The 14,992-nt window shown below is 40.4% G+C and overlaps 1 protein-coding gene across 1 annotated transcript; it reads left to right on the top strand.

Moving 5' to 3' along the window:
• LOC127622420 (alanine aminotransferase 2-like) lies at nt 1-14,338 on the top strand. Its single transcript, XM_052096524.1, is given in 13 exon segments — nt 1-235; nt 438-533; nt 4,092-4,200; nt 4,309-4,442; nt 4,606-4,843; nt 5,129-5,209; nt 10,212-10,347; nt 12,179-12,227; nt 12,229-12,316; nt 12,319-12,353; nt 12,439-12,594; nt 12,698-12,822; nt 13,820-14,338. Coding segments are annotated over 13 exon segments (1,425 nt in total). The 5' UTR covers nt 1-145; the 3' UTR covers nt 13,908-14,338.
• Nucleotides 14,339-14,992: the final 654 nt, after the last annotated feature.

Here is a 14,992-nt window from a genome sequence, read left to right as displayed (position 1 = left end):
TTGAGTCTCATGTTTGAGCCACTGCGTGCTGACAGCAGGACAAATCTGTTGCCCTGAATCATGAACTCATGTACTGCTCTGTTAGTTAATGCTGTGATATAGTGACTGAAGTAAGAAAGCCGGACGTGAACAGATATCAAAAGACATGTCTGCTGTGAGGAAGACACCCAAATGCCAATCAACTGATGAAGAACTACAGGAGCGAGCTGATGTCATCACATGCCGACTCAAACAGGTGACACACACAACATAGCGAGAGTCTTAAATCTGAGACCACTAGTGAAAAGTTTCTATCTTGCATTCTTTTTTAATTTAATACCAAAAACACAAACTTACAAATTAGATAACGTTTTGATTGAAAGGTTGAATTAACCAGTTTGAGACAAGATATCACAGTAAAATCATGTTCCTTTAACCTCACATTTGTCTGTTTACAGGGGCTGGATCTGAACGTGTCCTTTAAGAACGTTCTGGATGTCAGTTCTGGTGACACTCACAAAGCTGGAATGAAGCCAGTCACCTTTGTTAGACAGGTCCAGTGAAGTTCTGTTAATTTGTGCTTTACCAAGTGATATATTAAACATATAAAATGACAGTTCTGTAACTGATCTCAGTGTGAACTGCAGTCTAGAACTTCATTATAGCTGACCCAGAATAACTTGTTATCCTGATGTTTCAAACACATTTAACTTTCCTTCTTACCTGGAATAGGGTAAACAGTAGGGGAACAGAACGAAGTTTAAGTCTTTATTCACTGAAAACCTTCCCCAGTCACTGCAGCTCTCAAATCTCATTTGCACATCTGTATATTCAAAAGTACGCTGTTGCAATCGTATTATTTGACACCCTGGAACCAATAGCGGTCCGCATCATTCCAAAACATTTCATTGCTTCGGTAGAGGAGAACATTTTTATCATATGGCCTCAGAAGACTTGGAATATAGCGCACAAATTGCATGGTCTGCTTAAACCTCATGAGACCCCTGAGTGACTGTTTTGTGCACTTTCCATTCCCATTTTTGAATTTGTAACTAGTAGCCCCATATAAACAAGCAATAATAATAATAATAATAAATATAGCTGTAAGCAGCAATACCGGGTTCAAGCCAGTTATCGGCACCATGAGCAGCAAAAGAAGCTTTGTGACATGTTTTTGGAGAAAAAGTAAAATTTCAATCATAAAAAAACATTTATTTTAAAAATAGCTACTACTTAGAATGTTTGTCCAGTATGTGGTGCTGTTCTGAAACTGCTCATGTCGTATCTGGGTAGATACTACTAGATGGTAATCATGCAGGAAAGCATTTAAAATTTATAGGCCAACATTTTTCTATCTCCTGACCAGAAGGGGACAGTGTGCCAAAACACTGCTGGTAATCTCAGGCCCTAATGGTGATGACATGTTCCAAGTTTCGATCCAATCCCTCAAAGCGTTGCGGAGATACAGACTCAAGTTCAGTTTTGCGTGATCTTCGTCGAATTCAAAAACATTATGGTTAATTAAAATTCTGTGAAGATCTTTTTCTCGTGAGCGTCTCCAGATGCCAATTTTTGTGCAAAAAAAACAGTCTAGGAGGAGTTTGATAAAGTAGGTTTTCAAAACATTTAAAAATGGCAGACAGGAAGATTGCTCGATCATGACATAATTGGTATCATTCTCGGCATGAACCACGGAATCTATCAAGACCAGTCTCATGACAGTAGGTTAATAGCTATTAGCATTTTTGAAATAGCATTATCATTTTTTACCACAAGGTGGTGCTGTCTCGAAACTTTTTGAGTCCCTTCAGAGCACGGTACCAAAGAGACATACCGCGATTCGTAACGATATGCCAAGTCATTCGTAAAATACAGCATTTTATGACTAAATTAAAAATGCCTGATGTCCAAAATGGCAGACATAGGATTTTTTCATATCATTGGGCTCGCTATTCCCTACTGAATCTAATGAGACCAATTTGATGATTGTTTGACAAACTGTTCCAAAACTGAGCAGGCACCCTTGTGTCATGATGGGGCATGATGAGGCCTTCGGGGCTTGACCCCTAATAAATAAAACAACGTTTTCTTAAAAATGTATGTCCACATATGTGGACAGCGGGACCGTCAATCCGCGCATCTGATCACGTGACTCGTTGTGCATGACACCGCGGAGACTCACAGCATGTGGAGGCTCATGCTACTCTCCACAATCCACACACAACTCACCACACACCCCATTGAGAGAACCACTAATCACCACCACGAGGAGGTTACCCCATGTGACTCTACCCTATTTAGTGCACTACTTAACCTCCAGTGTGCTGTCTGTCTGCACTGGTCTCAGAACAGTTATAGGAGAGCTATAGGATGCTCCCTTGCTCCCTATTTAGTGCATGACTTAACCTCCAGTGTGCTGTCTGTCTGCACTGGTCTCAGAACAGTTATAGGAGAGCTATAGGATGCTCCCTTGCTTCCTATTTAGTGCATGACTTAACCTCCAGTGTGCTGTCTGTCTGCACTGGTCTCAGAACAGTTATAGGAGAGCTATAGGATGCTCCCTTGCTCCCTATTTAGTTCATGACTTAACCTCCAGTGTGCTGTCTGTCTGCACTGGTCTCAGAACAGTTATAGGAGAGCTATAGGATGCTCCCTTGCTCCCTATTTAGTGCATGACTTAACCTCCAGTGTGCTGTCTGTCTGCACTGGTCTCAGAACAGTTATAGGAGAGCTATAGGATGCTCCCTTGCTCCCTATTTAGTGCATGACTTAACCTCCAGTGTGCTGTCTGTCTGCACTGGTCTCAGAACAGTTATAGGAGAGCTATAGGATGCTCCCTTGCTCCCTATTTAGTGCATGACTTAACATCCAGTGTGCTGTCTGTCTGCACTGGTCTCAGAACAGTTATAGGAGAGCTATAGGATGCTCCCTTGCTCCCTATTTAGTGCATGACTTAACCTCCAGTGTGCTGTCTGTCTGCACTGGTCTCAGAACAGTTATAGGAGAGCTATAGGATGCTCCCTTGCTCCCTATTTAGTGCATGACTTAACCTCCAGTGTGCTGTCTGTCTGCACTGGTCTCAGAACAGTTATAGGAGAGCTATAGGATGCTCCCTTGGTCCCTATTTAGTGCATGACTTAACCTCCAGTGTGCTGTCTGTCTGCACTGGTCTCAGAACAGTTATAGGAGAGCTATAGGATGCTCCCTTGCTCCCTATTTAGTGCATGACTTAACCTCCAGTGTGCTGTCTGTCTGCACTGGTCTCAGAACAGTTATAGGAGAGCTATAGGATGCTCCCTTGCTCCCTATTTAGTGCATGACTTAACCTCCAGTGTGCTGTCTGTCTGCACTGGTCTCAGAACAGTTATAGGAGAGCTATAGGATGCTCCCTTGCTCCCTATTTAGTGCATGACTTAACCTCCAGTGTGCTGTCTGTCTGCACTGGTCCCAGAACAGTTTGAAATGCACCTTATTTTCATCCTAACTCCATATAAACGTCTGAAAGCAACATTTTCCAGTTTTTGGATGCATCCATTTATTCTTAATGTTAAAATGCGCAGACAGTAAATATTGAATATTTTATATAAAAATTAGCATATAGTCCACATACGTGGTCATTGTGTTTAAAAGCGTGCCATTTCACGATAAATCATTCAACATTTTTAAAATGTCATATCAGATGAAACTAGAGACTCTTTTAACTCAAACAGGTTTCAGTGTAAACACTTAATCGGGTTTCTTACCAGATGTAGTTTTGTTGGAGTTTCTCCCAAACACAAACTCCGCTGTGATCAGCACCATGTTGTTTGGTCACATGACTCGGTGCGTTGAAAGTTTAACCTTTTACTGACAGCACAGAGTCTCCTGAACTGAGATCAGTTGGTTTAAATTGAATTAAATTATGCGTTCCGTATAGTGAAGCCAAAATACAACGTCCACATACGTGGACGCACAAGGTTAATGATACTTTTATGGTGCTTTTTTGCCCAATAATCCCAATTTTTTTGCTCTACAGTACAGATCAAGAAAGTCATATGGGTTTGTAACAACATGAGGGTGAGTAAATGATTACATAATTTTCATTTTGAGTGCATTATTTGCGTTTGTGTCAGGTGATAGCCGCATGTTTGTACCCCAGCCTTCTGGAAAGTGACATTCTTCCACCAGATGTTCGTCTGAGAGCACAGATTTTGCTGGAACAGTGTGACGGAGAGAGCATCGGTGAGATTCTTTATATATTCGTGTGCAATTAAGTCTGTACAAATACAGTGCTATCACACAGATTCTATACTAGGATCCGATTGGCTGACTGGCCGTTTCTTTGCTCAGGTTCATACACAGAATCGTGTGGACTGACGTACGTGAGAAACACCGTGGCAAAGTCCATTTCTCTGCGGGACGGGGGAGTCCCTTCCAGTCCAGAACAAATCTTCATCACTTCTGGAGCCCACAGAGGTCTAATGGTATGATCCACATGATATAATAGAACTGCATTGTTACCACAGTCGCTGCAAACGTCCTGTCTGTCTTAAAGTTCACCCAAAAATTCGAATTCTGTAATTGTTTACTCACCCCAATGTTGTTCCAAACCTGTACAAAGGGTATGACCATTTACTTTAACCCCAGGTGATGATGAGAATGCTGTGTCAATCAGAGGGCGGGACCGCGGTTCTGATCCCAGTCCCCGCCCCTCACAGCCTGCCATGCCTCCTGGAAAGGGTGGGATTAATTCCGTTGCCCTATCAGCTGAAGGAGCAGGGTGGGTGGAGCCTAGAGAGGGCGGAGCTACAACGAGTCATCCAGACTTCCAGAGGGCACTGCTGTCCACGAGCGATTTATATCAGTAACCCCGGCAACCTTACAGGTAAACAATTACATGCATAAAGTCACTTAGTAATCTGATCATTTATGATTAAGTATAAGATCCAACCCATGGTTTAAAGGTTGGATCCACTAGACATATTGTTGACCATGTTTTTATATGTTTAAGACTAAACATAAGACTTCACAAATTGTTTAAAAATGTAAGACATGAATGATACCTCAAATAATGTGTTTTGTTGAGTTGTGGGATTTTTCGCCTGGCGAAAGTGAAATTATAATTTGCACATTTAATGAGTAAATTACGTTTATTTTGGTGATTTGTCAGGACATGTCCAGAGCAGAGAATCCATCCAGGACGTGATCCGCTTTGCTGCAGAGGAGGAACTTTTTTTGCTGGTAGACGAGGGAAGTATTGTGTCTTTCATTTCAAATATATTTTTAGCCAATAATAGCTTATTTATGGTGCCCTGGTCCCGCCTCGAAATAAAAAAATAAATACAAATTCTGATAATTCTTAATACTCAAAATTGTGCGTTTATATCTCGTAATTGTGACTTTATTTCTTATAATTGCAACATATAAACTTGCAATTGCTCATATACATTTATTATATGTTTATGTTTATAATGTTTATAATAATTATAAACAATATAAACATAAACATATTGTTTATAATTATTATAAACAATATAAACATAAACATATAATAAATGTATATTGTTTATATTGTTTATAATAATTATAAAAGTTTTATATTTGATATATAAATAATGTTATATATAATTGTTTATATTACGATTGCAATTTTGACTTTAATTTTGTAATCAGAAGTCATAAACTCATAATTGTGAGTTTGTTTCTAGGAGTGTAACGGATTACAAATACTCACATTACTGTAATGAACTACTTTTCCCCAAGAATTTTACTTTTTAAATAGTTTAAAAATTGTACTTTTACTTGAGTATATTTTAAGTGATGTAACTGAACTTTTACTGCGCTATTTTCCCACCGTCTGTGTTCGCTACTTCCCTGTCCTGACCAACTGTGCCGCACAAGCCCTCAAAAGTGAAGCCAAAACGTCTCGATCGCCCCCCGGTGGCTGGTCCTAGTATAGGTCATAAACCCCGCCTCCCCATGTTATTCAACGGGACGTGAGACCAACTAAACAATTAAATTACACTTCACATATCTTTTTTCCAAAGATAGTTTCTGTCATTTACTGTCGTTTCTATCACGTTGATGTCATTTCAAGTGTTTGTTTTCAAAATAAGTTTGTTTTTAGTTATTTGATGCTATAAAAACGCTGCTGTGACATCATGATTGACAGCTGTGATTGACAGGTTCTCTGAGCTAAGTAGTCACTGAAGCACCAACTGACTTTTTTTCGGGATCTTCGGAGGACTGAGGAGATTGAAGCTTTAAATTTAATATCAAAATTTCTATAATTAATTATTTCACACTGTCATAAGTCAAAAGTCAAAAGTGCAGGGGCGTGTGCTTGCGATTGATTCAGCGAGAGTGAGGGCGGGGCCTTGATTTCGCTCCTTTACTTCCTGCTCACTACTGCGCAGACTCCAGTCCCAAGATGTCAGCGCCATATCGGGACACTGGCGGCTTCAGTTCTCACCAATGGAAAAGAGCGAAGGGGCGTCGGCCATCTTTTTTTACAGTCTATGGTCCTGATTTAACTATCTATCACTGAGATTATTGGGTTGATGTGAGAGATTAAGGCGATGTTATCAATAGGGCTGGGCAATAAAATGTTCTAGATGTTTATTGGAAAAAAAGAGAGATGTCCTCGATCAAACTTTTGGGTAGTTTACTATATTTAGCCTAAGTTTTACATCTAGAAACAGGGGTGTTCATTACATCAATCGCGATAGCAAGAGCACTGGTTGATTGAGCTAAATGAACTATAAAATATTGACGTTTTATTTCCTGACGTCTGTCGCTGCGGCTGCGCGCTGTTTGATTGACAGGCGGTTAATATTTGAGCGCGAAAGCGGTTACGCGCCAAAATGATCAAATACACTTTATAGTTCCGGCAGTGCCCGTCTTGATGAGAATTTAATGTCAACGCAGTCGTTTATGTGTAAAGTTAATTTAAACAGTGGGACAAAAAGTGTATTTGCTTCAAAATGTTGGACTTGAAGTGTACATGTGACCGAATGGAGCGTGTCTAGACTATTAATCAAACAACAACAACAAGGAAACGATAAAAACACTCACTTGGCCGAATAACTTGAGGAGCTTTAAAAGTATTAATATAATAGAATTAATCAGCGACATTTTTAATAATTTTTTTTTTATATATATTTTTAATAATACCGACCCCGGATGTAGAGAGTGTGTTAATTGGTATAATAAATTACCAAGAAAATAATATAATAATTTATAATTAAGAACACTATACTATTTCTGGGCTTAAAAGATACAAGAACTAAATCAATGTGGAACAGTGTCTCTCAAAAGGAGGATAATGTCGCCCCTCTTGAGATAATTTAAGAAATAATTCACACCAAAATTAAAATACTCTCATGCCATCTGTTTATGACTTTCTTTCTTCAGTCAAGTCAAGTCAAGTGGTTTTTATTGTCGTTTCAACCATATACAGTTAGTACAGTACACAGCAAAACGAGACAACGTTCCTCCAGGACCATGGTGCTACATAAAAACAACAAAGGACCAACATAGGACCACATGAGACTACACAACGAAATAAAATACCTATATAAACTACCTATATATACCTATATAAAGTGCACGTGCAAACATGTGCAAAAAGTGCGGGACAGTACAACAAATTACTGACAGTGAACAGGACAATAGACAGTGCAGCGCCAACCAGTACTCAGTATTGCAAAAAGATGACAGTTTCTAAAAATGTAAACATAACATACTATGAGATAATGTTCTATGCACATAGCAGTTATTGAGGTAGCAGACAGTTATAAAGTGACAGTTATTAAAGTGCAACTCAGGACACGTGTGTGTCAAACCAGTCTCTGAGTATTGAGAAGCCTGATGGCTTGGGGGAAGAAGCTGTTACACAGTCTGGCCGTGAGGGCCCGAATGCTTCGGTACCTCTTGCCAGACGGGAGGAGGGCAAAGAGTTTGTGTGAGGGGTGTGTGGGGTCGTCCACAATGCTGGTTGCTTTGCGGATACAGCGCTTTTTGTAAATGTCTTTGATGGAGGGAAGAGAGACCCCAATGATCTTCTCAGCTGTCCTCACTATCCTCTGCAGGGCTTTGCGGTCCGAAACGGTGCAAGTCCCAAACCAGGCAGTGATGCAGCTGCTCAGGATGCTCTCAATAGTCCCTCTATAGAATGTAGTGAGGATGGGGGAGATGTGCTTTCCTCAGCCTTCGAAGAAAGTAGAGACGCTGCTGGGCTTTCTTGGTGATTGAGCTGGTGTTGAGGGACCAGGTGAGGTTCTCCGCCAGGTGAACACCAAGAAATTTGGTGCTCTTGACGATCTCCACAGAGGAGCCGTCGATGTTCAGCAGAGTGTGTTCACCTTGTGCTCTCCTAAAGTCAACAACCATCTCTTTTGTTTTGTCGACATTCAGGGACAGGTTGTTGGCTCTACACCAGTTCGTCAGCCGCTGCACCTCCTCTCTGTATGCTGACTCGTTGTTCTTGCTGATGAGACCCACCACGGTCGTGTCATCGGCGAACTTGATGATGTGGTTCGAGCTGTGCATTGCTGCACAGTCGTGAGTCAGCAGAGTGAACAGCAGTGGACTGAGCACACAGCCCTGGGGGGCCCCAGTGCTCAGTGTGGTGGTGGTGGAGATGCTGTTCCGGACTGACTGAGGTCTCCCAGTCAGGAAGTCCAGGATCCAGTTGCAGAAGGAGGTGTCCAGGCCCAGCAGGTTCAGCTTTCCAATCAGGTGCTGGGGAATGATTGTGTTGAATGCTGAGCTGAAATCTATGAACAGCATTCGAGCGTATGAGTCCTTATTGTCTAGGTGGGTGAGGGCCAGATGGAGGGTTGTGGTGATGGCATCGTCCGTTGAACGGTTTGAACGATACGCAAACTGCAGTGGGTCTAGTGAGGGGGCAGCTGGGTCTTAATCTGCCTCATGACGAGCCTCTCGAAGCACTTCATGATGATGGGTGTAAGCGCGACGGACGGTAGTCGCTGAGGCAGGACACTGAAGACTTCTTTGGCATGGGGATGATGGTGGTGGCCTTGAAGCACGCTGGAACAACGGCGCTGCTCAGAGAGATGTTGAAGATGTCGGTAAGAACATCTGCTAGCTGGTCTGCACATCCTCTGAGCACTCTGCCAGGAATGTTGTCTGGTCCAGCAGCCTTCCGTGGGTTGACTCTACGTAGAGTTTTCCTCACATCTGCCGTGGTAAGACAGAGCACCTGGTCGTTGGGAGGAGGGGTGGACTTCCTCGCCATCACGTCGTTCTGCACTTCAAACCGAGCGTAGAAGTCGTTCAGCGCATCTGGAAGGGAGGCATCTTTGTCACAGGCAACTGATGTTGTCCTGTAGTTGGTGATGGCCTGGATGCCCTGCCACATGCGCCGCGTGTCACCGCTGTCCTGGAAGTGACTGTGGATTCTCTGGGCGTGTCGCGCTTTGCCTCTCTGATTGCCCGTGACAGTTTGGCCCTAGCTGTTCTTAGGGCTGCCTTATCGCCTGCTCTGAAGGCGGAGTCTCGGGACCTCAGCAGCGTGCGCACCTCCGCAGTCATCCACGGCTTCTGGTTGGAGCGTGTGGTGATGGTCTTGGAGAAAGTGACATCATCAATGCACTTGCTGATGTAGCTGGTCACTGATGCTGTGTATTCCTCCAAGTTGGTAGAATCGCCATATGTTCAGAACACAATTAAGATTTTTAGAAGAATATTTCAGCTCTGTAGGTCCATTCAATGCAAGTGAAGGGGAGCCAAAATGTTGACGCTCCAAAAAGCACATAAAAGCAGCATAAAAGAAATACATACAACTCCAGTGGTTTAATCCATGTCTTCTGACGTGATCGGTGTGGGTGAGAAACAGATCAACTCTTGTCTTTGCCCAGTAGGGGGCGATATGCATGAAGAATGTGAATCACCAAAAACACAAGAAGTGAAAGTTAAAGTGGAGATTGACTGAGCGGGGAGGAGAATTAACAGTAAAAAAGGAATTAAATATTAATCTGTTTCTCACCACATCTATCATAGCGCTTCTGAAGACATGGATTAATCAATGGAGGCTCATGCAACATTGTATCCTATTATTGTGAATTGTAGAGACGCAATTGCAAGAAATTAAGCCACAATCGTCTCTTATATATATATATATATTTATATATATTCCATGGCTTTCATACTAATTTAAGTTAATTTGATTATAATGACAGCTTGCAAATGTTTTGTTATATTTGTCTTTATGCATCTTTCTGTTTGGCAGGTTTATCAAGACACAGTTTTTGCAGAAGACACGGCGTTTGTGTCCTATAAGAGAGTTCTCGTTGAGATGGGCTCATTTTATTCGGATAAAGTGCAACTGGCTTCCTTCCATTCACTGTCCAACGGCATCATGGGAGAGTGAGTTTATCATGTCAATGTTTCATTATAGAGATGATAAATGCATTACAGAAAAGATGTGTGCACCTTTTCGGTTCTATTCCAGCTTAATATGCAGACACAACTATAAGTAATAGGTCACCACTTTGATCCTTCTGAGGGCATATTCGGGAAGCAGTTTGTGAGCAACATAATCGTTTTGCAATTCCATTTGATGGTGCAGAAATGTTGGCACATCACTATATTGGGGTGTTAGGACCACACAGATGGGTGAGCACCCCCTTCTGGCCTCCCTAATACCTCTTCCAGCAGCAACCTTAGTTTCCCTGGGATGTCTCCCATCCAGGTGCTGACCAGATTCAATCCTGCTTAGCTTCAGGGGGCAACTGGTCTTGATCTACATGTTGATGTAGCTGCTGGAGAGAGTTCATGAGTTATTTTTATTGACATTTAATTATGTACTTTAATTATATTGATATATTTATCTATTGATAATCCATTATTTATTTATTAATTGTATATTTTAATTATTGATACATTTAATTATTTATTTATTTATATACATATATTTATTAATTTGTTGACACATCTCATGATTTATTTATTTAAATCGTTTTTTATTGACACATTTGCTGATTTATTTATTTACATAAATATTTATAAATAAATACCCATTTATTGATTTGTTTATTGACAAATTTGATTTGTTAATCATTTACATATTTATTCATTTAATTACCTATATATTTATTTATTTATTTATTGACACATTTCATTATTTATTTATTTATTTATCTATATACATATATTTATTAATTTGTTGACACATCTCATGATTTATTTATTTATTTATCTATATACATATATTTATTTATTTATTGACACATTTCCTGATATATTTATTTACATACATATTTATTTATTTATTGACACATTACATAATTAATTTATTGACATATTTTATTTTTTAATCATTTACATATTGACACATCTCATGATTTATTTATTTAAATCGTTTTTTATGTTTTTTATTGACACATTACATAATTTATTTATTGACATATTTTATTTGTTAATCATTTACATATTTATTCATTTATTGACCTATACATTTATTTATTTATTGACCTATATATTTATTTATTTACAGACACATTTCATGATTTTTTTGACGTATAGATTTATTTATTAATTAACAGTTCATTAATTATTTATTGCCATATATATTAATGTATTTATTGACACATTTCCTGATTTATTTATTTAAATATTTATAAATTTTCTTATTGACACATTTCCTGATGTATTTATTTACATAAAAAACGTATTTCACCATTTATTTATTGACACATTTCATGACTTATTTAGTTACATTAATATTTATTTGTTTTCTGACCCATTTATTGATTTGTTTATTGACACATTTTATTTGTTAATCATTTACATATTTATTCATTTATTGAACTATATATTTATTTATTTATTGAACTATATATTTATTTATTTATTGAACTATATATTTATTTATTTATTGAACTATATATTTATTTATTTATTGAACTATATATTTATTTATTTATTGACACATTTCCTGATTTATTTATTTAAATATTTATTCATTTTCTTATTGACACATTTCCTGATTTATGTATTTACATAAATATTAATTTATTTACTGACACGTTAGATTATTTATTTATTGACATATTAATTTTTTTATAATTTACTTATTTATTTACTTATTGACACATTTCATGATTTATTTATTTATTGAATGATATAAAGACTTATATAGAGATGCTTCTATGGAAAGATTCATTCATTACAATGATCCTCCATATGTGTTGTCCAGGTGTGGTTTAAAGGCGGGTTATATGGAGCTGGTAAGCGTTGATGAAGCTGATACTATTATACACTGAGGTTCTCCTAACGGGAGACATATGCGCTCCTGTGATTGGCCAAATCGCTGTTGATGTCATGGCTGATCCGCCTGCCCAGGAGACCCCTCCTACAGTTTATACACACAGGTACATATACTAACACACATACATTATAGGTGCGCACTAGAGATTGTGTACTGTACACTAGTGGTGTTTCAATGTGTGTGTTTAGGAGGTAACGTCTAGGCTGAACACACTGCAGTGTAACATGTCCAGAGCTGTAAAGTTCATTAATGATCTACCAGGATTCATCTGCACATCAGTTCAGAGCGGAATCTTCATCTGTCCTCACCTTAGTCTTCCTCACTCAGCTGTGACACACTCACAGGTACACACACACATGCTGTATTTCAGTGCATCTTTGGAATGACATGAGGGTGTGTAAATGATGACAGTATTCTTTAAGGACATCCCTTTCTCTCTGTCTGTAGTCTCAGGGGTTTCAGGCAGGTGTGTGGTACAGTAGGAGGTTGTTGGAGGAACAGGGCATTTGTGTCGGATTCACTGAATGCTTGAATGAACTTCACACACACTCAAAGAGCTGCTGCCACTTCAGGTACACTGACCTTTTCACACATGCAGTCTACACACACACACACACACACACACACACACACACACACACACACATGTGTGATGCTCCTGTTCTACCTGCTCCATACTGAACTTCGAACCGGCGTCTCCGGCATGGGAGGCTAACAAGGTGCTTAACGAGGGTGTGCTAACAAGGAGGCTAAAGGCTATAGTCCCTAGCATCAGTCGCTAGTGCACCACTTAAGGTCAGGAGAGTGAGGTTTATACACATTGCACAGCTAGCACCCGTTACACTCACCCCCCTAAACCTCACTCCCATCCGGGTCATGGCTCCATTTTGACACTCCTGTTCTACCCGCTCCATATGGGATTCGAACCGGTGTCTCCGGCATGGGGGGCACATACGCTAACAAGGAGGCTAAAGGCTATGGTCCCTAGCATCAGTCGCTAGTGCACCTCTTAAGGTCAGGAGAGTGAGGTTTATACACAGCTAAGCTATCTACCAGCTGATGCCCGTTACACTCACCCCGCCTAAACCTTACTCCCATCCGGGTCACGGCATCATCGTGACACTCCTGTTCTACCCGCTCCACACGGGATTCAAACTGGCGTCTTTGGCGTGAGAGGTGGGTGCGCTAACAAGGAGGCTAACGGCTACAGTCCATAGCGTAAGTCGCTAGTGCACCTCTTGAGGTCAGGAGAGTGAGGTTTTATACACATTGCACAGCTACATATCAGCTGATGCCCTTTACACTCACCCCGCCTAAACCTCACTCCCATCCGGGTCACGGCACCATTTTGACACTCCTGTTCTACCCGCTACGTATGGGACTCTTACCGGTGTATCCGGAATGGGGGGTGCCTGCGCTAACAAGGAGGCTAACGGCTACAGTCCCTAGTGTCAGTCGCTAGTGCACCTCTTGAGGTCAGGAGGGTGAGGTTTATACACATTGCACAACTATCTACCAGCTGATGCCCGTTACACATGCATGCTCAAAATGTGTGTGTTTGTGTTTTAGGTTGTGTGTGCTGATGCCATCTGGTGAACTGGAGGAGGTTCTGCAGCGCCTTCAATATTTTCACCTTCAATTTCTGAAAGAATACTGAAAAACTTGAACAACCATCAAAGCACTTCAATAACAGTTAAATTGATTCAGAAGTACAACTTGTGATGAAACTGTAATGTGACAGAGATTGAGAAGTCAATTCTATAATTATCCCTGTCGTAATTAGGAAAGTATGTGTTAGTTTTCCTTAATTGCATCAATAAACAAATATGAGCACTTCTATGAGATGAGGTGCTTTGTTATGGCCTATACCCATGGTGGGGTGTAATCTGATTATAAAGTAATCTATTACTGTAATCTAATTACTTTGTCTAAAAGACAAGTAACATTACTTTTTTAAATTCTTGTAATCAGATTACAGTTACTGACTTTCATTGAATTTAATACCAATTGCATTACATAAATTATTATTATTATTTATGTAGAATACATTTAAGACGTGTCATGTTTGTAAATGCGTCTCTTCGTGCTTCTGACAGTCGAAGAGCCACTAACGTGACATTTAAAGTAGGGTTGCCAAGTTTTCGCACACCGAATCACGGACGCTTGAGCATAGTGTTCACACTGAATGTGTAAGTACCTCAATCTGTGCTTTTTTTCAATCGTTTATCCTTGCAAACAAGCGTCTTGTGCATATTTTTAGACACTTGCGTCAAATAAAAGGAACTCCGACTATTCAATGCATGTCTCGAGCTATGTGTGGCTTTGTTGCGCAACACTGCAAAACAATTTGGAGTGACGTTTGCTTAAAAAAATCTAGGAAACGGGGTCTGGGTATCTCAGCGAGTATTGACGCTGACTATCACACCTAGAGTCGCGAGTTTGACTCCAGCCGGGTCTCCTTAGAAACCAAATTGTCCCGGTTGCTAGGGAGGGTAGAGTCACATGGGGTAACCTCCTCGTGGTCGCTATAATGTGGTTCTCGCTCTCGGTGGGGCCTGTGGTGAGTTGTGCGTGGATGCTGAGGAGAATAGCGTGAAGCCTCCACACGCGCTACGTCTCAACAAGTCACGTGATAAGATGACCGGTATTGATGGTCTCAGACGTGGAGGCAACGGAGATTCATCCTCCGCCGCCCAGATTGAGGCGAATCACTACGCCACCATGAGGACTTAGAGCGCGTTG

The sequence above is a fragment of the Xyrauchen texanus genome, chromosome 28 (assembly GCF_025860055.1).
Source record: "Xyrauchen texanus isolate HMW12.3.18 chromosome 28, RBS_HiC_50CHRs, whole genome shotgun sequence".
Taxonomy (NCBI): domain Eukaryota; kingdom Metazoa; phylum Chordata; class Actinopteri; order Cypriniformes; family Catostomidae; genus Xyrauchen; species Xyrauchen texanus.
This window is presented reverse-complemented; position numbering and strand designations above follow the sequence as displayed.